Here is a 26,123-nt window from a genome sequence, read left to right as displayed (position 1 = left end):
TTATCTCATTCTCCTGCTGTGTAGGAGCTGTATAGACATTAACTTCATTGCAGGCATTTCTTTATCTTTTTTTAACACTTGCAGACTTGATTCCGTGTTGTAAAAGTGAATGAAAAAGCTCTTTATTCACAAAAACAACCTCTCTTTTTAAACCTGTAAGTACTACTGAAAATAATATATTTCACAGCCAATATACACTTACTATCCACACATAAGGTACACCTGTGCGGCAAAATGCAATCCAATACAACAGCTCTGCCATACATTCTACATTTACAATTTTATGTTCATTATTGAAGTTGTAGTGGGAAGTGGTGGAGTACTGTCCACCCCATTAACATACATGTAATACATAAATATTAGGAACCCAAAAAGTGATAGCGTAGATGTTTGTAAAAGTAGAATTTATGGCAGAGCTGTTGTGTTGGATTGCATTAGATTGCACAAATGTTCCTAATGAAGTGGATGGTGAGTGTATATAACTGCCAGAATGAGAGACTGCAGGAATAGATTTAGAGTTAGATTTAGTATGCCTAAAGAAGTAATAAATGATTCATCGTCAAAGAAAACAATCCAAGTTTCACTTAGGGGCAATACTTAACAGAGATGTAGCTGATGATCCTTGATACTGTCAAGATGGTCAAATTATAGTGTCTCTTTCACTGCCTGCCTCTGGGTACTCAGGCAGGTATCTCTGCTGAGCACTTCAACACAAAAACCAGCCTTACTCTTACTTTAAAAATGAGTTTTACACTGGATGGACAGATGTCTGTGCTCTGCTCATTCTGTATTCCACAATTCATTAGGTTTTCTTCACCTAATGGCTGGCATTTTACATGTATAAATGAATGGGAACAGGCAAAATAGTTCTCATAAAAACTTCATTCCAGATTCAGGACAAAGTTCATAACAAAGTGAACTTGGTATTCATGGAGGGTAAAGATGATTAGACTGCATTACTGCAGGACACCAGTGAATCCAATCTAGATCAGAAAGTAGGGGGTTTGTTAATGTGTGAATTTTTAAAATGTGACTTACTTTTTAACAATGTGGCTCCAATGTCTCCACACACACACACAAACACACATACACACAAACACGCATACACGCACACACACACACACAAACACACACACATGCACACACACAGAGACGCGCACACACACACACAAACACACAAACAGTGTTCTCATTATCTTTTCCTAACTCCCATCTTCTGTTGGTCTCTTTCTTGTAACCAGTGAATTTAGATGTGCCACATGCAGAGCCCTGACACTATTACCTCCTCTAAATTTCTTCTAGACATTTCATATTCATCCTTCATTTATTCTTCCTTTCATTTCAACCAACGAGTTTGTCACTGCCAGGAGTATTACTAAACTCTAAAATCATTTGTGGATTCAAATCCCCTCACAACACAGTTGTCCTCATTACCCCCACCTCCCTGTATGCTATCCATTATTCATCTATCCTTCTCTCCATCCCTCCCTTTGCCTCTCCCTCCATTTTCTGCCAGGGACTATAGCGGTGGTTGCGATGAGTGTCACTTTGATATTCTGAAACTGTTGTTTTTAGCTTTCAGTCCCTGCCAGTGCTTTCATTGTACAGTCATGTTTTATCTCAGTTGACTGGCCAAACAAACCTAAACTAAACACCCGATCTGAGTGAATGTTGACTCTCACCCAGGAGGACGAGCTCACAAACATACTGTGCTACTGTTTCTCGTGTGGGGATCTAAACCAACTACATGTCTGCCCCTCTGCGTCTGGGCTAATTAAAAATGCATTAATAATCTATTTATATGAAGACTTAAATTGAAACAGTCTAGGCTGAAAAAACCCAAGCAGGGGTCAGATGTGGATAAGCCTAAATCAGTATGGACTTAAAGAACTACCCATGGCACCATGAGGTAGTGTGATGCATTCAAATGTTCTACATATATGGTCTCTGCTAATGTCAGTAAAATGACTCCATTCATGTTAATTACTCAATTAAAGTTAATGCATTTGGGCAAGCTCTTAAAAAGTGTTATCTTAGTAGAGAATACTGCTTTTACCCTTTTCATCTATTCAACCATAAAGAAGACATTATACCATTCATTAAAACTACTTAACTTAACTTTAACACTTAAATATTATACAATGTAAAAGGATGAATTCATGCACACTCTTAGCACTGAGTCTATTTGATACACTACATTTCTCTCAAAGCCACTAACCAATCAAAATGGGAGCTAAATATATATGTTAAAAAAAGAAACACATACTGTACTGTTCATTTTAAGGATGTGTTGTAGATTTGGGTGCTATTATGATTGGTTGTCACAGCCTTTGGATTAAGTAAAAATAAGTTTCACATTTTGAATGGGATACCTAAACAAATGTCCTTAACTGAAAAGTTGTGAATTGAGATTTCTCTTCCACATGATTTCATTTTCTTGTGTGCGCATTAGGCAACACTTAGCCTACACTTACTTAGCTTTTACAATCAATTCCATTTTACATCAACATAGTATTAGATTGGAAAACAATGGAGGAAGCACTACGGTACTCATATTTGACAGTGGATGAAACTCAGAAGAGTATGCACAAGTAAGCTGAAGACTGTCAACAAGAAAACATTTAAGTGTTATTTTAAAAAAATAAGAACAAAGCACTGAGCTTCAGCAAGTCAATCCTTGATACACACAATTGGTTTGGATTGAAGATAGTTGATATTTTAATGCTCCTGGCCAAGACAATCGCACCACTAAAATTTTGTATTGCTACAAGCCTACTGATTAATACCAGATTTGTTGAAATGTCTGTTGTTCTCCCTTATACGAGTATTAAGTTAGGACCCAAACTGAGTCAATCTGGTCTTCACGCCCTGGGGCTCACTATCTTTAAAATATATTAGTATTCCTCTTATAGTGGGACCCAAACTGAGTAAATGTATTCTCTGACACCTCAGGGCTCAGACTGATTAAAACATATTAGTACTATTATGTGGGACACCAGCATAAACAGGCCCTGGATCTCTTTAAAATGTCTGTCCATGTTTCCCCTCTCCCCATCCAACCTCCATTTCTCCGTGCCAGTGAAATGGAAAATGGCTGCCTGTTGACACAAGCATTAGCCTGACATTATGACAAATCCTCACTTTGGCTCCCACTCCCTCCCGACAGTTCCAGATCATCCTTATAACCATCATCTCATCCTCATCCTTGTCTCTCTCTGCCAGCCGGCGATGTTGGTGTCACCGCTCTGTCACATGTCTGTTCAGACATTGTTAGCACTCTCATATATCATCATGCAGTCTCCCTCATGCCACTACACAACACCATACTACCCGCCAATCAGGGTTTTTTACCTCAATCCTTTCCCATCGTCCCTTTCCACCGGTCAGTCACTGTCCCTCGCTCTATGCTGCTCTGTTCCTTTGTTCAAGTTATGAAGCCAAACACACATTTTTATTGACTGTATTAAGTGTGACCCCTGTCCTCAAGTTTACTTGTGATGACTATAATCTTAAGGGAAGCTTATAATCAACACTCTTAAAGACAACCTTTTCCATCACTATTTAACTCTGGGTACCACTCCCGCCATCCTCTCCAAGATCACTTAGTTGTCCTCGTTTTCAGCTTTTCCCCACTCACCCTATCCTCTATTCCGTCACTTGATCTTCCCCCACCAGTTACAAACTCTCTCCTTCTTCTTCGTTTGATATTCCCCATTAATCCTCTGCTCATAACCTTGTTAGTGCTCTTCTCCTGCTTATACTCTTACGTAGGTGGCCTCATCTATTTTGTTGCTGGAAAGCATTTTACTACACTTCACGTCTGTCCTTGCTGCCACTTCTGCGTCCCTTGTTTCATCTTTGTGTCTTTTTTTCTGCTACCAATGGTGTTTTTGTGACATTTGAATAAACTTTTCACTCGTCCTTCTATCCATGTTTCTATTCACCCCTAAAATATCTCCTTCCTGTTTTTCAGTTACAAACACTCCGATAGAAGCTTGATTTCTCCATTTTCTCATCCCTTACACCTACATTTGATTCTTGGCTTAGCTATTAATTTGATTTGGGGGTTTTGCATTGTTTTCTTCATTTGTACTCTGCTTATTACAACCCATTTCATTAATCCCTCACAGTTCAGTTCAACAGTTCAGCTTGTCTTGCTCATCTAATTTGTTGCATCTGACAACACTGTCTGCCTTGTGCAATACTGTTGCAACCACAAACCGTCTAGCAGAGAGGAATAGGTTATGTCTTGATCATTTATGTCCAGAGACCCAATCATTTTGTCTTTAAAACACACTTTAAAGCTTGGTATCTGCAGTGACCCTGCCTTACAACTGTATGAATTTAACTTCAAAGCCTAAAATGTAACACTTGATGTTTACTTGACCTTTTAATGCCTTTTCCCTTTCAATCTGCTGTCCTTCTCTTCTTTAACAATATAAGAGAAATAGGAGGTGAAATCACAGTACAGGACCATGAAACTTTTCAATTGTGAAGATGTTATAGGCTTTTTTTGAACTGTCAACTGTATTTGAAAAAAATCTTTGGACGGTTGGTATTTGCTAGATTTGCAGATCAAAACAGAGCCCCTCAAAAAAAAATTCTGCCATCCTTCAGTGTCCATCATTCTTCTTCCAACTATCCTCCTTTCTCTCCTGTCTTCTCCCTCTTCTTTCCTCTTTTTCATCTCATCCAATCCTGATAGTCAATCACGACTCACTCATTCTCTTTCTCATCACGCAGAATAATCAGAAAACCATTAAATGAATCCTCAAACATTCATTCCTTACTACTTCTTTACCTTAGGCCTGGCAGGAAACAGAAATGCCAGTCAACTAAATTCAGAGCAGATCACCTCCCCAAATCCAGCCAGCAAAATGTTCTTCTATTGCCCAAATGTACAGGCAGGAGGTCAGAATAGAGTTTTAAGTGGAGTCTTTTTTAGCGAAAGATATTGGTTTGAGTTAAAAAATGCAACAGTCTTACAATATCTCTGTCCACAACGTCAATCAAGCACTTTCATTTGACAAAACATATCCATAAACATCTATTTTATCTATTTGCTAGGCACAGATATAGGTAACTCAAATTAAATATATTTGCTGTGAGCAGTTTGCAGTTTCCTTGTCATGTTGAGGCAGCACGACTTTTCCTCCTGGATTTGTTAATGCAAAATAGTTCAACGTTAAAGTAATTTTAAGGAGACAGGGTTGTTTCTCATCACCTTAGTCCCTCTTGTCTTTCCAAACACTCGCCCTACACCACCTCCATTTGTCTTCCTCCCTCCCTACTTTCAAGTCAAGCAGACCGTTTGGGACATGTCACTAATTAACACCATCAATGATGCCTGGTTACCAGGGGGACTGGCTGTAACCGGCGGCGGCACAACGGTAAACAAATAGAATGTGTCATAAATGCCAACACACATGCACATATGTTGTCTGTGTCTTTCTCCCACACCGACAAGCAGTGCAGCAAACACACACGCACCCGCAGACTAACGCTCGGTTGTAAAAGTTGACATGCACACACAGGCAAATACTTGGCTGGTGAGTTAAAAACACAAACAAAGCCACACAAACACACACACACACACACACACACACACACACACACACACACACACACAAGCTTTGAGTGTCACAGCATCGGCTTGCCATGTCTGGGGATACGGGATGATTAATCGCACTCTGTGCAGATGGCCACACTGGGGACAGTGAGGGAGAAGAGGAAAGCTGTCCTCTCTGTCTCTCAGCCTCCGTCTAACATTTTCTCCCTCCCCTGCTTACTTTCTTTCACTGCCCTCTCTCCCTCTTAGTCTCTGTTGACCCTCACTTCTCTTTCTCTTTGTAGCATGCTAGATTTATGAGTGGCGTTCAGAGACCGACTGTGCCCACATGACCAGCATTAATGACATTCTCTCTTTCCATCTTTTCTACTTCATTAAATTCTTAAATAAATACATGCATTTGGGCAATCAGGCCCACTCCAAACAAATCTAAATGTTGCAGCCCACACAACACAACTCATTAAGCATGCACCTTTAAATATACGCTATTTGCCAGCATGTGAACACAAGCACACTACCTATAATTTCACTGTCTTTTTTCCCCAACACACAACTTGCTGCTCTCTGTCTGCATGTCTGAAGCCTGGGTATCCAATCTGAGCACGATAATGATGGCAATGGTACCAAAGGGAGCAATAAATTCTGTTAACGCTGAGTCACCCTCATCCGCACTCTGTCATTTAGACATAAAATAAGACAAAAGGTGCACTGCAGGTCTTGTGATTTAAGAGTGTTCTTTAGAGCGCTGACTCCTTTGGTTAAAATATACACTGAAATGCTCCAATACATCTATTCCCGCAGGGTTCAAACAGAAAATGCAGTGCATGCTAGCAGAGTCTTAGTGTCTAGTAAACTGGAAACTGGATGGAGATTTGGTTCTAGCTCTATGAAAAGGGGAGCAAAATCCTTTTCTCCACAGTGCTCTGTATCAAAACCATCCAACCCAGCTAACACCAGCCATTGTCTGTCACAGCATACAACAGAGGCATCCAACAGGCTTCACTTTGGCTTCAGGCATACATGGCACTGAGTGAACTCAGGTGTCTTGCGATTTTGCTTTATTACAAAAATGAAAGGTCAAAGAAAATTTTATTGAAGTGTAACGCCACTGCTGAGGTCTTCTGTCCCTGCTGCGCTGGGGGGAGGAGCAGGGAGTGTCTGATGTAGACACCAACCTTGTTTGTACAGGTCAGACCATGGCCTAAAGATGGACATTTATATATGGAAGTGAAATATTTTTTATTACTGACTTATTCTGACAACAGTCCTATCATAGAGTTTGTACTATGCGACTTTTCAGCATCCAATTATAAACAATCTATAAAGTAGATAAAATGACATAATAGTAGCTCCTTTAATTTTCATGATGCAACAAGTTGTATCAGTGCCATACCAAAACGGTAACAGACGTTTTTTTTTTTTAATTGGCAGTTTCTCTAATCTGTTCCTTCTTTAGTGAACTATTTAAATTCAAATGAAATACATCAAATTAAAAACCATCAAATAACCATTTAACGATATTTACTCTGCTGCAATGCATGCTGGTCTTGTTCTTGTGGATTCACAAAAGTGGAAAGTGTGAGACACCAGGCTCAGTGTGACATTTCTAGGCTCAATGGTCATTAATCTGCCATGTGTTCAGTGTTAGGATATTGTCAGTTTTGTGACTTCATCCAAGGCAGCGTGGACCACATTACACCCACATGTCACCACTCAGCTAAGCCATTACTGTACATTGCCCATAACGCACCACTGCACAGGCCTCGACTGGCTTCAGCACTACATAACATCAGGACACTGCCCGGCTTTTGACCTACACAACACCGGCCTAAATATTCAATTACTGCTGCAAGAAAAAAATAACTCAAAACAGCTTTTCACGAATTCTAAATAGTTTCTGTACATTTGTGAGGCGAAAGGATCATGAATTCACTCAGCTCATACATGACCTCAGAAACTGTCAAATATTTCACGAGAGAAAGACTAAAAATGGAGGAAGGATGTTTTTATGGTACGCCAGTGAAGCAGTGAAGTGGAAACGCATTCTTGTGATGAGGAATGGACACTTAGCAACCTGTGTGCCTGAAGCGACTACATTATACATTCAGGGTTTGCAGGCAAAGGTAGAGACAAGAATGTGAATGGGAACTAATGGGGATGATACGGAGATGGAAAGCAAATGGAGCTGCTGTAGGGCCAGAGCCAAAACCTCTAGAAATCTATTCAAGATGAATATTCTGCTGTTGAATTCTTGTCTAGAGAACTTTCACTTCTACAAAAAGTGGTCACAGCCTTTTACAAAGCAAATACTGATAATGTATCCCATATTTTACTGCACAATAACTACAATCTAATAAATCTTCTACTTGTGTTTGGAGAGACCTAATTTCTTAAGTCAACCAGTTGGCAGAAAAGCTAATTGATTTCTTACTGACTTGGTGTCAACAGGTAAAGTTCAGCAAGTGTTCTGACATTTAAAACGCTTGATCAGTGGGTTTGCTGGAGTCCGGAGGGATAAGACATAATTCTACATGTGTGGGAAGGATTCAACGGCAAACACAGAGTGTAAATATCAACAGGGGATGTCACAGGGGATGTACAAAGCAATTAATGAAATGGGGAGGTCTGTAGTACATTTTAGTAAATTATGTGTCATGTTAGTATGGCTAGTTTCATGTACAGCATATGGTCTGGATAAAAGCTTAACTCAAAATCAAGCAGCAACCTCCGGGAATAAAAAATGAACGTGAACGTAATGCCAAAAACTGTAGTTCCTAGAATGGCCACTTAAGACTGGCTCCAAAAGCAAGTCAATCCCCATAGAGCTCTACGTTAAAATACTTTACAGCAGAAATAAATATGTTCACAGCCTGGTACAAAAAAAGGATTTGATCTCTACAGCAAATTTCAGACAATTAATATATATAATGTATTAATTCATTAATTTACTATATTAATTTTTTCCTGTGAGTACATGGTTTTAAGCCTGTTTCTCTCCAGCGAAAATGAGCATTAGCATTATCACAGTTAACCATAGACTGTAAATGTACCGTTAATCTGTTTAACCAATATGACCAGCTCTAATCCACAGCCATGAAAGACATAAGTGTATTTTCCCCCAGTGGGCCACATTATGGTTATCACGCCTGTCTGATTTAGCTGGTCACTGCTGATGTCTATGGATCGGCTAAATGGGATTTGAAAATGAATTAGATTAGGTGTTTTTTGCTAGCTAATTCTCCTTCATTTTCCATCCCCTTCTCCTATTGTATGTCATTTCACTCATTCCTCATTTCCCTGTCTCTTCCCTTTATCCAACTCAATGTGTTTTTGTTTTTTGTTTTTTTTTGTTTCCTCATGTCCTTTTAATAACTGGACTGCAATATGATAGTTGTCTCATCTATTTAGTCCTTGATTCTAAAGTGTTCTTTAACACTAGAAAAATGTTAATGCCTCTTTATTGTTTATTCATAGTGGTGCATCTTGAGTAATATCTAACCGCCTCATATAACTTGTATTGCAACTGGTACTAAGTGTTTTCTTCATGATGCCCAATAAAACAGCTAACACAGTGCTTTAGTCAGCTGTAAAAATATTTGGGAGCATATTGATCCTCTCTGCACTCCACTGATGACCTGCTGATTTTAGTACAGATTTTAAGATTTCAGGCTACTTTTAAAGCACAGCATGTTTTCACTTCCACTGACCTTTAAACTCTTTATGTACCACCTGTCTAGCTGATGTCCACAGCTGCTTCTTTTTAAATTCTTTTTTGCCTGTTCAAATTTCAAGTCAGCGTCAGCCTAGCGTCAAAGCTACACATGGAGAAGCAGTGTTCAATTTCACACACTCACATCTGCTACAGACTCAAAGGAAACCAAATCTCAGTTCTTCTAAATCACTGTGTTTTATTATTTAAGTTAGATTTATTCTGTGGACTGTGACTTTTTTCCTCATTTTATTTTCATATTTTTATTACCTCACGTTTCATTTATATCTTTTTTAAATATATTTTGATTAACCCTTGATGAAAAAGTACAATGCCGACACACTTTGCTTAGATTAGGTCAGCAAAGTCAAATCAGTTCTTTTTAAGCCTTTCATTTAAATCTTATCCCATTTTGTCAAAAACTTTCCAGGTTTCCATATTCATCTATACTGTAGTTTGGAATACGTACAGTACCAAGTTACTAGTGATCTTTGTTGATGTTCAAAGTACGTCTGAGTAGAAAACGTATGTGGGTTACAAAGGTCTAAAATGTAAAACTCAACATTAACACACATGCCAAGAAAAGACCTCTTGCATTTTCTCCATGTTGTGCCCGTATTACCTGACTTTTTCTGTTCCATCTTTTTCTTCCATCTCTGTTTGTAACATAGAAAGCCTGCAGGAAGTGACATTTCGCAGCCAACAGGGAGAAATAATCAAAAAGGACAAAATGCTAACATGTACTTCTCTCCCCTCCCCTATTTTACTCTGTTACTTCCTTAAGCTGGTGCCCGCCAGATCAGCCTTCTTTCCTCCTACTTCGTCTATGCTTGACCTGTCAAACAACCCCTCCCCTTTTAGCTATTTATTTTTCCCCCTCACCGACCCAAAGCCTGTTTTCTATTCTTTCTTTCTGTTTAAAGTCAGTTTTCAGAGCTATTCTTTGTCCCTCGTTCACCTTTCCCAACTGCACCTCATCTCTCCCTGTGTCTTTTTTCCCCCCTGTTTATCCCTCGCTCTCGGTCTCTTTTCTGTTTGTTTTCTCTCCTGCGGGTGCTGCATCGCAAACACTCTGTATCCCATGGTGATTTGAAGAGCCTCTTTTTAATGTGAGCCAACTGTCACACAAAAATACGCACACACACCTCTAGCTATGTGACCAAAACTTTACAGCAAGCTGTACACCAGCAAAAGAAAATTCCTTCACAAATAGCCACTTACACAAAAAACACTCAAACACTCTCCATCACTTAAAACAAATGAACTACATTATGTTTATTTGTGCAATATCAAAAACTTGGTTTAAATGCATATACTTATGCCAACAGGTCTGAAGCGCTTAATGTTTTAGGCAGGCACACACACACACTCTCAGATGACACACACACACCCCACAGTGCTCTGTGTAAACAGACCTGTCTGGTGGTCTCCCTCTCCCCATCACTCCTCTCAATCACTCCATCTTTTGATAGCCCTCTTTTCTTTTCCACCTCTTGCTGTTTCTCCCCATGCCACCTTCTCCTCTCTCACTCAATGCGTCATCGCCCCCTCACTTTCTCTCTCTCTCTCTCTCTCTCCCTGTCTGTCTGTCCATTCCTTTCTTCTGTGCCTTCACTCTTCAGAGGGCTCTTCATTTCACTGGAACGATGGATGAGAGGCTGGAGCCATCTGCAAGAGCTGATAAAACCACCCTCTCACAAACACACACACACTTGCAGATACCGACATACATACAGATGCCGAAACAAGGAGACATACAGAGATGCAGATTCATCACTAAACCTGTAAATGCATGCGGGGCTTCAGAACACACTGCAGACTCTCCAGTGCACACACTGGGAAAAAAGTGTAAACATAGCATGAGACACAAAAGACAAAGGCAAAGGCAAAGACACACACACACACACACACAATAGAGTCAGACAGTGGTTATATACCACACATTCGCCGAAACCTCTTATGCAGTCATATTCTGCATGTCAAGAGGGAGAGAAAGAAGAAAAAGAGGGAGAAATGAGATGAGATGAAAGGAGATGCAAAAAAAGGGTAAAATTAACTACAGTAGATAAGAGCTGGAATAAAGATGAGCGGGGAAAAGGTTGAGGAAAAGCCGGGGTCAGAAGGGAGAGTAAAAACACGTGTTAGAGATGGAAGGCAGAAGAAGAAAAGGGGGATGAAGATGCAAGAAGAAAAGGAGGTAGGCTGAAACTAAGGGATGGACACGAACAGCCTGGAGGATAGATTATGCAGAGGCAGAGATGACAAAGAGAGATGAAGTGAAGGGAAAGTTGAAGGGTTAGTCAGCATGTCGGTAGGTGAGGTAGAAGCTTTTATGAAAACACAAAATTATAACGATAGCCATGAAAATAACTTCCCAAACTGAAGGAGTACAATCCTGCAAGAATAGTGACTTCCACTTGAAGGAAAGGACACAGAGGCTGATTTGCATACATAGATGAGATAACTGCTTTGGTGTGGGACCAAACACTAAAATATGCTCATTAGCAGTATATACTGTGCACCCTATATATCCATTAATATATTATTTAATTCATAATTAAAGTGATAATTGAGAATGTCCTATGCATTCTATATGAGCCACAATTCTGTCCAACTGGCCCAACATGAGTATTGTTGGATAAACTAGACTAATATGCTTAATTAATTCACTATAATTCTCTCTTTCAGTCATCTTAAAGACCAGCCACTGATGTGCAAGCCGCTGTTTTGACAGACACTAGCCCTGCAATATAAACCCTGCTCCTTTCAACATTTGAGAAACAAAGGCATGCTGCAGCTCATGTCATACTAATGCAGGGCCACTGGAGTACACAGGGGATTTCTACGATGGCTACTACTGAAAAAAATCTAGGAAGCCTCCTTCAGTCACTCTTTTTATCTATTAAGATGCAGAGAATCACTTATCTGCCAGTCCAACTGAGTGGCCACGTTCTCAGAGGAAACACGTGACTGCTGTCACTAATACCAATTAAAAGTTGTGACTTTGCCTAAGAAAATGAGGTCAGATTCATGTTGTGATTAGGCTGGCTTTTTTCTATGCTGCCTTGGCATCTGAGGAACACAGAATCTAAAAATCGGTCACAGGAGAAATCACTTTGAACGAGCCAACTTGGTCGCTTTACTGTACAAACTACTGTTGTGCAAGATTTGACTAACCTGATGAGCCAGATGGTTTGTTACATAAAACCATCTGAGAAGTTGTTTATTGAAACTCTTTGGAAAGGGGCAGACACTTTCAAAAAATACTTGGCAGGTGATTGGATGAACAATCTGTCTATCATCATGTTACCTTCCAAGGCAGATGGATTCACTGATTGGTCCAAACCACCCGTGGCTTGAACACAAGCGCATGACTTGAAATCTGACAAGATGGATTCTCATGTGATGTAGTGATCCAGCTGCTTCACAAAGTTTGACAGCCACGTCTACAATAGATTTTGAATTTACAGAAGTGGTATTCTACATTATTTGTAGTCTTTTATTTTATGTGAAGTTTACCTATACAACAAAGTCCTTGTTTACCAGTTTGCTTCCTCTTTATTTACACGTCCACCAGAAATTCAGAGCTCTAGTTTCACAACTGAACTATTTCATGCTGCTTGACTGAAGTTACATGTCAGTAAATTAAATCTTAACTAGTGTTTGTTGCTTTCAATCTATTCATAGCACTAGTGGTGCTCATTTGATATGGATCATTAAATAGATGCAATTGTCATTTCACATTGTATGCAATGTTACATTATTTTTTTCTTTGTCTGAGCTCCCTCCGTCTACTCTTATCTTTTCATCACAAGCCTATTTTCTCTCCCTCACTACCTGCAGGGATTAAAGCACGGAATGATTTGTGATCCAGAAAAGTCGTCCAGGAGGAAATGTGTACTGTACAATGTATTGAATTAAGTATTAAAAGAATTTAAAAGTGCTCTATCCCTGATATCAGACATGGAGCCTGAGAGCTTTAACGCTCCCTATCTGTCTTTAAGAGAGAACATCTTATGCAGCACAATCATCATAAACACAGTTCAGTATGTACAAATTTAAATCCTTAACTTATCTCCCAAATTTCTTCAGCACAAGTTCGATAAGATAAAGAAAAAAAAACTATCCTTCAAATATTAATAGAGTAACAGTATGAAAACTCAATTGTTATCTTGGTTTTTGTGGGTAAGGCACTGAGGAGATTTTCATACTTCTTTTTAAAATACAGCTTCGATGCAGAGGGACCAGCAATTCTGGGACCCAAGAAATCATTTTTAAAAAGGATAAAGAAAACACTTTTAGAGAAGAGCATTTTCAAAAAAAGAACATTATTGCATGTTCATTTTTGAAAACACATTGGGTTGAATGCTCGCTTGGATGATTCAGTGACAGTTGACTCCCCACTCAGCCCCCCCACGCCCCCACCCCCCCTCCAGCCAGCCGCATAATATCGCTCTTGCTAAACACACACCCTAAAACACACACAACTGATTTGTTCCTAAATTAAGCACAGGCATTTTGCGCACTGTGCGCAAAAAAAGCTGAGTTGCAAAGAGGCCAGCCTTCACTAATGTACAAGGGACCTGATTAAAACTGACACACACACTGAAATCAAGGGAACTCACTAATTTAAGCATACAGTAGGGTAACACGCAAACACACACAAAAAGATGAGGTTGGTAAACAAGAGGCCGAGAGACTGGAGAGACGAAAATAATTACAGAGTAAAGAGAGTGAGTTTGTCTACCTTGGAAAACACAGACATGAACCCTAAGGACTAAGAAGCGACAAATAAAGAGAAGATTTCCATAGAGAGCAATGGAGGAGGAGAGAATGGAAAATAAGGGGAGACAATAGAAACAAATGCATGGAAAGGGAAAGGATGGGTTGTGGGGAAAAAATTACAGAACAAGAGCGTAAAAATTAGATAAAAGAACCAAAAAAAACAGAACGTGAAGGGAGACCTGCAAAAACATATCAGAAAGACATGAGAGAGAGGCGAGGAGCAAAAGAACAAGAGAGGAGACGGAGGTAGAGATCGGGGAGTAGAGAGGGAAAAATAGACGGGAGAAAACAATTTGAAAATAGGGTGAAAGAAAACACGGAAAGAAATATGAAGCTGCAAAACAAATCAACTAACAAAGCAAGGGAGAGACAGAGAAAGAGCCAAAGGTACATGAGGGAAAGATGAGAAATGACTGAGAGAGAAAGTGAATTATAACTAGAAAAGGAAACTAGCGTGGAGAAAATATGAAATGGAAGAGGGGAGAGGGGAGACGGGAGATAGCGATGGAACAGATAGAAGGTGAAAATAGAAGAAGAATGATAAATGAGAAGAGTTAGGAGGAAGGGAGGATCGTCTGGGAAAACAACATAAATGACAGGAATATGAGACTTGGAGGAAGCTTGTTGACAGCGGAGACAATCGATTACAGACATACACACAAACACACTTCTATGGACGCAGACACATACACGCACGCATGTATTGTACACTAATAAACACACACACACACACACACACACACCTGTATATAAAGTGGAGCCCACATACATAAAGATATACAGAGAAAACATGGGGAAATTGATAGTGACAGCAGAAGAGAGGTTGGCAGATGGAAATGGTTCCAGAAAAAAGGTGAGGAGGATAATGGCAGGAAAAAGATATAGTGGGGCAAACGGAGATACAGTATAGAGGAGAATAGCATAGCCACTACTGTACATGGAGTCACTGAGATAAAATATGGGCAGAGATATACTTGGTATTCCTGGAGAGATGTTTACAGAAGCAACAACAACATGTCAGTGTTTTCTTTACGCCTAAGAACGGAGCATTTTGTGACCCTTCCTAAATTTATCGCAACAGACAAAGTGATGGTTCTGCACAGGTGAAGAGTTGGATTGAGCTAGAGAGTGGTGATTACTTCTGGTAGCATTTTATGCTAATTAAAATGAGAAATGGCAGGGAGATCAGGTATTGATTCATCAACTAGGAGTGTAACCCTTTCTTTAACTTAGATATTTAGGATGCATAGTAGGTTATAAATTATAAACTACTTACAATTTTCATAATGCTTTAATGTTAATGCTCAAATGTCAACCATTCTTTCAAGGCAGCACCCGGACAGTCGATAGCACGAGCATGTGAAGTTATCTTGTAGTTTATCCTCATAAAGGCAGCGGTTGCAAGTATCTTTTGATTTGATGACTAAATAATTACCTTGAGATGAATGTGAAGTATACTGTGAACTTCCTACACTGTCACACAGAGACTAACGTTAGTGGAGCCTTGACAGAATCAAGGCACAAAAAGGCTGCATATGAGCATTTTGCACTTTGTGTTTGCGTGCGTTATTTATTTAGTAGTCTTATGGCCGGAGGGGAAAAACTATTCCTCAGTCTGCTGTTGCGTGATTTCAGAGTCCTGTACCTCCAACCTGAGGGAAGCAGGGAGAAGTGGCTGTTGTGTGGATCTGATGGGTCCTTAATGACCTTCAGGGACTTCCTGAGGCGTCACTGTGTGTAGAGCTCCTGCAGGCCAACTGCCCCTCTGACCAACACACACTGCAGCACTAAAACAACCAAGTCTGAGGTGAAGAAAATAGCTCAATCTGTTTCACCTCAAAAACCCTGTGTCTGATCAGCGTGTTGGACAGCGATGGTTGTCCCGAAACTAACAGTGAAGCAGTGGCTGTTCTCCACTGCTGGAGACACAATGTTAATAACAGCATGGACCACTGTGCCTCCCCCTCATTCTGTTATTTTCACGCAGACGACAGGAGACTGTAAGATGCTTTCAAATTAATTAATTCATTAATGCACTTAACATTGTTTGAAATAAAAAGGCCCGCGGACCATTTATCTTAATTGCCAGTTATGTTTCATATTGTACTTCAGTGAATTAAGGACATGTGTGAGAAGTTTGGCACACAGTAAACGAGAGCAAGAGACTGACTGAAGATAATGCCTCCTTTTCCTTTTATTCAATCAACAATCAGTTTCAAATCGAGAATCAATTCTGAATCAAACACCAAGACTCTGAATCATATCAAGAGATTCCCAAAGATTCACAGCCCCCATTAACACGAACATCTACATCGTATCAAATTAGTTTTACACTATTGCTGCTTAATTCATCCGACTGTAATCAAACCACTGATGCAGAGTAACATGTCACCTACTGTAATACACAATTCAGAAAACATCACAGAGAATGCAAATGCAAATCTAACAAATTTAATCTAACTAATTTATTTCACAAATAATACGATCATTTATCAGCCACTTCTGTTGTACTGGGATGTTTGTTCCTGAGATGATGAGAGATGAATCACACAAAACTGCTAAATAACATCATCAGGGCAGGACTGTGGTGAACTTCACTCTTGGTGAAAAGATTCCAGCAATGTTAACAACCTAACAGGATTATGTTCCTGTTAGAAACAAGTGGTTCCCATCTCAAGTGAATGCAGCATGAAATCACACTTGTACTACGGTCTAATCAGAGTAATGATGGTATACCGCAGAAATACTGAGCTGCATGTTATCACAAATGTAAAAAGGATATAATATGTAACTGGCCAACTTTGATATGGCTGTCCTTATCGGTTAAAAAGGACTTGCTTGGAGAAAGTGTACATTTTAACCGTTATCTTTATTCTTTGTTAAAAACTTTTACTACGTTAAGTGCACCTTCATCAATACTGTAAGCCATAGCACATTTGAACTTCCACATATTGTGCCAGAGTCTACAGATATGAATTCTACTCCTGCAATTCTTCACACCCACTTAGTGTTTCAATATTCATGCTTTGTTTTCTAGCCTCTCATTCTCGAAACCTTGAAAGTGTCATGAAATTCATTTGCTTTATTCTTGTTTTCTGTTACAGTCCTCTCTGAGACGCATTTACTATTCCCTGCAGCAACACAGCAATTTCCCTACAGGAATTATTCAAATTGTATCTAATATTCCAAAAATTGAAACAGGTAATGATTACCACTCTCATAATTGTGAGGATGTCTATATCTTTGCAAGGGAATGAAGACTGAGTAACGGCAATGATCCCAAAAATCTATTGCATTGATTTCCTGTAATACTTGGGATTTCCTCACGTGGAACCGGGAGCAGTTAAACTGAAAATTGAGAGTGTGACAGAGCATTTCAGAGTGTGCACTCACGCATGTTTCCTCAATTTTCAATAGGCTTTGGTCTCTGAATGACAATAGATTTTAGTGTTCAGCACATTCGACTCTCCTGGATGAGCTGCAGGACCAGGATATAAAAGTCTCTGTATTGACCTATATGTGCAAAGCAATTAAAAGGCAATACAATCAGGGACCAAAACCTCAACACCAAACATTTCTCCACATTTTCAATTGTCAAATATATCTGATTAAACTGTTTCTGACTCCACATTATTAGTAATGATTTCTGCGCAGGTTGTATATTATTAGTAATGATTTCTCTGAGGCTATTTTGATAAATGCAATTACAAATGATGTGACGACATACAGGGAGAAGAGCTGGTGAGGCAACAGAGAGGCAGGGAAGGGGAAAGAAAGTGAGACAGTAATTGGACAATGCCACAAAATGCATGAGCAGAGAATTGAGAGGAGGGTGCACTAATGGAGGAAAGGGAGAAATGTCACTCTGCAAAATAGTGGGCTAATTTGGGTCCATAATTAACCATGGTAATGATTGGCAGAGATGGAGAGAGGAGGGGTAGCATTGTTCTGCAGTCAAAAATAGCATTTTACCAGAGATTATGTGAGAAAAACAGGATGGTTACACACATAGTACAGACACAAAAGGAACACACAGTGTGACAGCTTCTGTTTCTGTCACACACCAGCATGATACACACTCTCTAGACACACACATGCATTGCAGGAGTAAGTCCGCTCACGTCGTAGGCTCTCCACGCATGACCTTCTCAATGTCAAAGGTGATTTCTTTGGAAATGACACCCTGTACTGCTGCATGTGTGCCTGTACCTGCGGTGCTGGTGGTTTGCCCTGCTGCAGGTGTGTTATTCTGGTCTTCTAACATCTGGTCAGGGGTCCTGGGTGTTACTAGAGTTAACAAGGTGGCCGGTGAACAATGTGTGTCCCTCATGTTTTCTGTGTGTTATCACCCGTCACAAATCAGAGATTCTGTTTCTTTTAGGTTTATTGTCATGCCTACTTTTAAATAAAAATCACACCAAATATAATAAGTTAAAAAAAGTGTTGAAGGAGTCTGAAATACTTATTTGTACATCCGTTTTAAAAAGTAACTCAAGCTATGTTCACCGCTGTTTACATAGGTGACTGACGGCTATATTAATATGTCGATGAAGAAAATGAAAGATAATGGCAACAAATCACAGCTGCCAATAGGGGCAAAGTGAAGCAGGATGCAGGATGTTTATGGTGTGCAAATGAAGGCGTTAACAACGATGTGTGAAGCAAGACTAACACACTTCCTCTAATTAGGACTCAACCTATTTTCAGACTCACAACACCACACACACACACACACACACACACACTCACACTCACACACAGAGGAACAAACAAGCCTGCATCCACATACACACACACGCACATTGTAAAACATATTATTAAAACATTGAGTGCTGCATGCAAATGTGTTCCAATAAAAGAAACAAACAGGAGGAAGATGCATGATGGGGCGAGGTGATGGAAACAGAGAGACAGATGTGTAACACTGGTTGACACAATGAGGAGAAGGAGACAACTGATTTGTGGGATGACAGTTAAATCTTCTTCTGATAAGGAATGAACGAGAGAGGAGAGAGGATAGAGGATAGAGTGGTGAGGTCTTGTGCATGTAGCTCCCTTAAAGTTACCAATAGTGCAAGAGTAAGGGTTTCCATTCCTATGGAGCAACATAGACTACTCTAAATTTTTTTTTTTTTTTTGGTAAGTCCACTGAATAGTACATGACAGTGGGAAGGAAGGAAAGCGAGATGGCAAAGCAGAAGGAGAGGAAAAGGAAGGAATGAAATGAGGTGCCGGGTAACAGGAGGAGGTGGATAATAGGAACATGGGGAGGAGAGGGGAACAGCAGGTTTCGGCCTTATTACTTGCAATCTTTTTGTGGAGACAGAGGGGGTGGGATAGGGGGGTGATGAGAAAAAACAAGGGAGGGAGGGGGAGGGAGAGATGGTTGGAATGTTAAGAGGCTGAGGGAAGAGAGGATGGGAGAAATATGAGATCAATGAATGGACAAGTGGATGGAAGGAGGGAAAGAATTGCTGTACAGCAGGACGTCGTTTTGCATTACCTGTCCATACCAAAAGGGAGAAGGCAGATTTGAAAGTAAGGCAGAAAGAGAACACTGGTTAATGATGGGGACAAAAGATAGAGTGGTTTGAGAGCATGGAAAGAGGAGGGACTGAGGGAGAAATGGTTGAACATGATGGAGTGGTTCACCACAGTTAGAAGGGTAGTATATGTGAAAAGAGATTGATGAAAAGATGAAAAGACAACTCCCTTGTTTATGCTATCAGATCCACAGTAGACAGAGACAAATATCAGATTCACCCCCTTCTGTTTTCTCCTGCGGTGTACAACAAAGCCATATTTTCCCCTTTACAGCAGTAACATGATTTCTGGCTTCAGTAAATTGTCTTCATCATCCACTTATCACACTATGGGAGTAAAGGTTTTCCCCTTGCGCTTTTTTTTTTTTTTTTTTTTGTGAATAAGCTTCACATCTCAAAAAGCAGAACTGATCACAGAGCTAGCTGTACGTGCTGAAAGGTTGGCGGATACACCAATTGTGACGAGTACCGACTGAAGAAAAATAGATTATAATATGAAATGTCAAGGTGCCACTATAATACTCTCCCCCCTCTGCTCGGCTGATCCCAAAGCATGAAGTCCACCCCTCCCTGTCATTCTGCCTCTGTCGACAAGGCTGCCGCTATTTTCACGCTATGACATCCATCACTCCTCATCCTCGGCTTCATCCCCCATACTTCACCGCTCTCTTTCTCTTTATATTTTGTGTACTCTTTGTTATGTTCTCTAATTTCTCAAAAAAAAAAAAAAAAAAAGGATATACAATTATTTTAAAAAAGCTTCATTTAAAACATTAACATTGTTATGATTTCTTTCCACATGACTTCAAGGTCAGCTTTAACAGCTGTATGAATTTGAACAAAGATACTATAGCTAAATATCCATTTTCTAATTTTTTGTACATAGGTACAAAAACCTAGTGACTCTCTAGTTAACATATTCTAATATGACTCTCCCCTTGTGCACCTACTTTAAATCTCCAGTGTTTTACCAGACTGTGTTTTGCTCCCACAGCAGCACAGCTCCTTCACTCACAGAGCTGCCAATTAAAAATACCCCCACTAATACTTCCCACTCCTCAATATTGGATGAAGCTGCATTAATATTTATTCAGTTTTTACAACATCTATTATAATTTATGTAAATTTAAAACTTATTTAGGCAATTTTCAAATAAAAATAAATCCTACTAATTATATCATTTATAGACCTACAAGAGTTAATCACTGCATGTAAACCAATATTAAACATTTTGCTGTCAAAAAACACTTTTTTTGGTTGTCGATTTTTAATACAAAGTTTAACTAAATGTAGCATATTCATTATTCACTGTCAAGCTTCTCCGACAGCCACAAGGGGGCGTTAATCTGTTGCTTCCCATCAGTAAGTCTCCTTTAGAGACTGACCTCCCAAGAAATCTGTACAAATGTCTCAATACAAGCACATACTGTTTACACTGAACTGACTAAGCCCTGCTGTGGCAGTATGAATTATACAACTTGTCAGTAAAGTTGTAGCATGTTTGAAGAGAAAGACAGTCAGTGTGGATGGTTTGACCAAAGCGTCAGACTTTGGCACAATTCCACTGTTTACCATCCTTTCTGTATCCATGTCAACAACTGTTGCAACCTGAGCTTTAGCAGCAAATGTTAACTAAAGTATTTTCCTAATGTAAATAAAGTTGTTGTTTTAAACTAACCCATGATCTTTACCTAACCAAGTAGTTTTTATGCCAAAACCTTAATCACAGTGGTGGTGTTTTTTTAAATGTGATCAGAAGTCGAGTTTGGTCTCCAGTGACAGCTGGAGCAGAAATAAATAATTTTTCTGAGGAGAATTTCTAAGTGCAGTTTTTGTCCCCCTTTTCTTTGCTTCACCGCCAAAATGTTAGATTAACACACCGTATTGAGATTGTTAAGTGATTGGAAAACATGAAGTCATAAAACAGAAAACAGGTTACTGCAGTGAACACCATCATACAGTCACAGTGCAACAGCAGGGGGGCGCGACACTGAAATTGGGGGTCAGACCTTTAAAATACAAGCCGAGTAATGGTTGTTTAATGCTGTTCTGCTTTTCTCAGTAGACACAATTGATCCGCCTTTTTTGTTTCCATGCCTCTTTTGTATCGTCTTTGCCTTCTGTCTCTTTCTTTGCCCGTTCCCTTCACCTGTTCAGAAAGCTCCATTAAAAGGAGATAAAAGAACACGATGGAAAGCTTTCATATGCCTGTTCTTTTCATTTTTTGCAGAGCAGAAAATTAAGTCAAAGAAGTTGAAATGAGGATGTACTCATTACAGAGTCGACACCCATCAGTCCACTGTTTCTACTAAAAACCTGTTCCCACTTATTTCCTTGTGCTCTCCCTTTTCTATCCATTTCAACTCTTCTTAGTCCTCCATTTCCAGCCACCTAACAACCCATTTCACATCTATCTCTCTGTTCTGCCGTCTTCCTCATGTCTTTGTGCTTTTCTAAGATTTGATACTCTTGTGCTTTGTACAGTGTAGCAGATTTTTGTGCTTTATGGTAGAAGTGGCCATTCCATTTCCACTGTGACTCCTGCCCTCTCCTGCTGACTTACAGGAAAACACTCAGCAAGTGACAGAGAGCATTTTCAATAGCAAAATTCACCACGTGTGACTTCTGGTTCAAAGCTTGATGCCACTGCAATACCCTTCAAACTTTGCTGTTCAGCCATTTGTCTCCCTAAGAATTGAGCATCCCATTGTGAGATTTTTTGTATCATCTCTAAAACTAAACTCGTCAAAGCCGATTAACCAAGTTGCTCTGTCTTCTACAGTAACCACAGGCACATCGCGTGAGGACTTTCTCCCACCCTCCACCTTTCACTGCGTTCAAGTATCTGACCTTGTCACAGCCCTTCAGTAATAATTTATTCATCCGTCCCTCAAACATGGCATTCCTCCATCCATGCTTACTGTGTTGATTGTGTTTGGTTCATTCATATTGCATGGTGATGTGGAGGAGGTTGTCACTGTGTTGACAGGTTTCATAGCTCAACTGCACAGCTAAATGGTGCAGGAAGGCAGAGGAAAGGAAGGAGGTGGAGAATACGGACGGTGTGCAGATAGAGGGATGAGAGAAAAGAGAGTAAGATGTAAATACATGGAAGCAGGGGAGCGATCAGGATGTGGAAAATATGTACATTATTTTAAGGCTGGTGGAAGGTGGGAGAGGAGAATCAAGTGATGCTGGGAGAGAAAAAGAGAAAAATATGGGTTGGAAATAAGGCAGGAAGTCCTTGAAGAGTAAAGGTCACAAGCTATTCCATGGCTACTCCTCTCAGACAAATCATTGAGGAAAGCTCGAAAGAGTGCAAGCAACTATAATCACAGAGAGAAGTAATGCAGCCTGAAAGTGAGAATCCTACGCAACTTGGGTGTTATTTGAATAGATTTTTTTTGGCCTGCACACCCAAATCAGATTTAAATCAGAAATGTAAGCCATACCAATGTGAATTCCTGAATACCAAAACACCTGACTCGTCAGACTACTACTTCATCTGAATGTGGTAATATATTCAAGTTAATGTTTTCAAAATGCGGTGTGATCATTGAGCCACATAATCCACCAGTAAACTACAACAACTGCCCAAGGGAGATAAATTAATGGACTCAAATTCAATCAAAATAAATCTGTGTGCTCAACACAACCTTTCCTTACTCCCCCTCACTCAGATCCAAGAGGCAGATGATTTGTTTGATTGGAAAGCCACCAGTGCAAGTCCAATTCAATCACATCCAAGGAGTCAAAAATCATTGTGTTAAGTCACCAGGCAGCAATGGCAGTATTTTATTCCCAGCAGCCATGAGAAGATAGATGCTAGGGGAAAGGTAAGAAACCAGAGGGTCTCAGACTCTCAGGTAATTTATAGGTTCTCAGTTGCAGCAGGCTCAACATGCAGACAGTAGTAACATTCATCAACTTCCCATGTCTACTTGTTTCCATTGCCCAGTTAGCAGACTTCTGAGAGGATGGTGAAGGAAGCTGAATGCACCTCATTGTTATATTACCTACTTCATGGAGCTCTACTATGGCAAAATTCACCAATTATCTCTTTTGATTGTTTTTTATTCTGATAGATGGCTGCTTTGTTCTTATTCAACCTTGTTGTAATTTTAACCTGCCATTTATATTGATTCAAACTGGTTTTCATTAACATTTCATTACTTGTTAAGCGCATTGTGACATTATTTGGGCCCATAAAAGCTAAAAAGAATCAGCACAACACATTAAAGAAAGGGAGAGGATAGAAGATGGGAGAGAGAGGAAAAAGCGAGAGAAGAAGAGTGGGTGGGTGTACAGTCTAGGGTGAAGGGCAAAAGGACTTGACAGCAAAACGTATCCAGGGATCAGATCTCATCAGCCAGAGAGAGATTTGTAGAGACACCATGAGAAATGGCATATATGGTGTGTAGATGTACAGGATATGTGCCTGTGGTTGGATACACAGAGCACTTATAGTGACCTTTGTGTCTTCTCATGTGTAAAGTCTGTCAAAGAAAATATCTGGTCTCCTCATAAGAAGCTTCACACACTACGTCAGCGCAGCCATGCCAAGAAAATGCCAAAAAGCAAAACGCAAAACCTCACGATATCCTTGCTGCACAAAATGAAAGCATTTTCACGCTCAATACGAAACGCACATACGTATAGCCCTCCGTCGTACAAAAATGAAGAGGAACACACTCATTCAGTCATGCAGAAATACACATGCACACAGGGAAATCATGCCATCCCACTCTCAGACCTCATGTGGCAAAGCACGTTTATAATTGCAGCACTGAAAGCTACTATATGGATCAATGTGACAGAACTATAATCCTGGCACTGAGTAATCTCTGCAGCTGTGACTGTGTGCACATCTGCTTCCACACATGCACACACTTGGATGAAGGCATACTGTTATCTTTCATTACCCCAAAGCTTAATTAAGTGATATTTTTGGAGGTCAACAGTGAATGTAATGAATGCAATGTGAAAGCAGTGCTGTGGATCCCAGTGCAAATCAACACCCACACCGCAGCTCCATGCCACTTTCAGTTCACTGTTTTGACTTGCTGGTATTTACAGCTGATGGTTTCTTTTTCTCATCAAAAAAAACCCACCATATGACAGAAATACTGCGGCATTGTGGGAAATACATCAAGTTGGTTTGTTGCCAAGAGTTAGATGAGAAGTTTGATATCACTCCTGTGTCTGTGCGGTAAATATGAAGCTCGAAGCAGCAGGTTTCCCCCTTCAGCAGACGTTAAAAGTGTCAAACTCCTCACATACATCATTCTGCACAGTGAAGTCCAAACATCCAAGTGCAGTAGCAATAAACAAAACACATTTTTGACTGAAGGGGGACTAATACATACAAAAACTGAGAATTGTTTTACATGGGGTTATGTGCCAGACTGTGTCTTGGCCTTATGCAGTCATTTGTCTTGTCATCACTGTGAGTTTACCAGACAGCAAGACTGATTTGAACAGAGCCAGATTAGCTTTTACCCCATGTTCACAGTTATTGGGTTAAATTAAACAAACCTGCTGCTGGCAGCTTCATATTTAGACATAAGTAGAACTGACCTTTTCATCTAACTCTCTGCAAGAAAAGTGATATTAGCATATTCCCAAAATAGTGAAATATCCCTTTAAAATAAGTTCTCAAAAGCTGTATGCTGCATTCACAAAGTCCAATATGAGTTAAACTCGACATTCCTACACTAAACATTTAGTGAGGAAGAAAAGTCTTACAGGGCATTAAAGTTGTTTGCACTTAAATCCCTTTTATAACTTGCAGACTTTCTCCAGACTTTATAAGCACTGTATTAAAAGAGGAGGAATTGCAGGTTGTCTTGGTGACCTCAGTATAACAAAAGCTTTCAAGTAATTTCAAGATCAATCCTACCTCAATCCTGCCTGTGTCTGGTTGGAAGCCTCTGGCTGGGTCTTCAGTCGTCACTCTGCACTGGATGGCACAGCCATTCACCCTGATCTTGTCTTGTTTGAGGCCGAGTTCTGGCAGGCTGCGGCCCTCACACACATGCAGCTGGGCATGCACCAGGTCCACACTGTGGGCGAGAAAGGCGATGAGGTTAATACATTGATTGAAAGTCCTGAATCAGGTGGACATGACCATTAATTTCCCTTGATGTCACTGTGAAGAAATGTTTTCCCTATATATACCAAGACTTAGAAAGACCAGTAAGGCCATTTATTCAGTACAAACATCTTTAGTTATTCTTGCCATCATATCAGGCTGGTAATGGGGTGGATTTGCTGCGGCTGAGCGAAGTTTTACAGCACCTCTCATTAAGCAAATGAATCTGTGATGCGTGAGGTAAAACAATCCCTTATGAATACCTTTTAAGAGCAAAAACAAAGCAAATTAGAGCAAAAGAAACTTTAATTATAATTTGGTATTGCAGAGACAATGGCTCACAGGGACACAAGCAGGATACAGAAAATCCAGTTTTATATAGGAAAATAAATACATTAGCATCATAACTTTTGTTTGATTAGAGAT

General features: G+C 39.9%; 2 protein-coding genes across 2 annotated transcripts in view; both read right to left on the bottom strand.

Moving 5' to 3' along the window:
* ppp1r14bb (protein phosphatase 1, regulatory (inhibitor) subunit 14Bb) overlaps positions 1-26,123 on the bottom strand; it is a 244,621-nt gene that overhangs the window by 13,148 nt on the left and 205,350 nt on the right. The gene's annotated exons all lie outside the window — the stretch shown is intronic.
* Positions 1-26,123, bottom strand: part of LOC128383301 (pyruvate carboxylase, mitochondrial-like) — a 287,146-nt gene that overhangs the window by 170,901 nt on the left and 90,122 nt on the right. The window contains exon 11 of the mRNA XM_053342914.1: positions 25,506-25,668. Coding sequence (XP_053198889.1) covers positions 25,506-25,668 — 163 coding nt within the window. The remainder of the gene's footprint in view (positions 1-25,505; positions 25,669-26,123) is intronic.

Source organism: Scomber japonicus, chromosome 22 (assembly GCF_027409825.1).
Source record: "Scomber japonicus isolate fScoJap1 chromosome 22, fScoJap1.pri, whole genome shotgun sequence".
NCBI classification, from domain to species: domain Eukaryota; kingdom Metazoa; phylum Chordata; class Actinopteri; order Scombriformes; family Scombridae; genus Scomber; species Scomber japonicus.
Note: the sequence above shows the minus strand (reverse complement) of the source record. Positions and strands in the feature narration are given on the sequence as shown.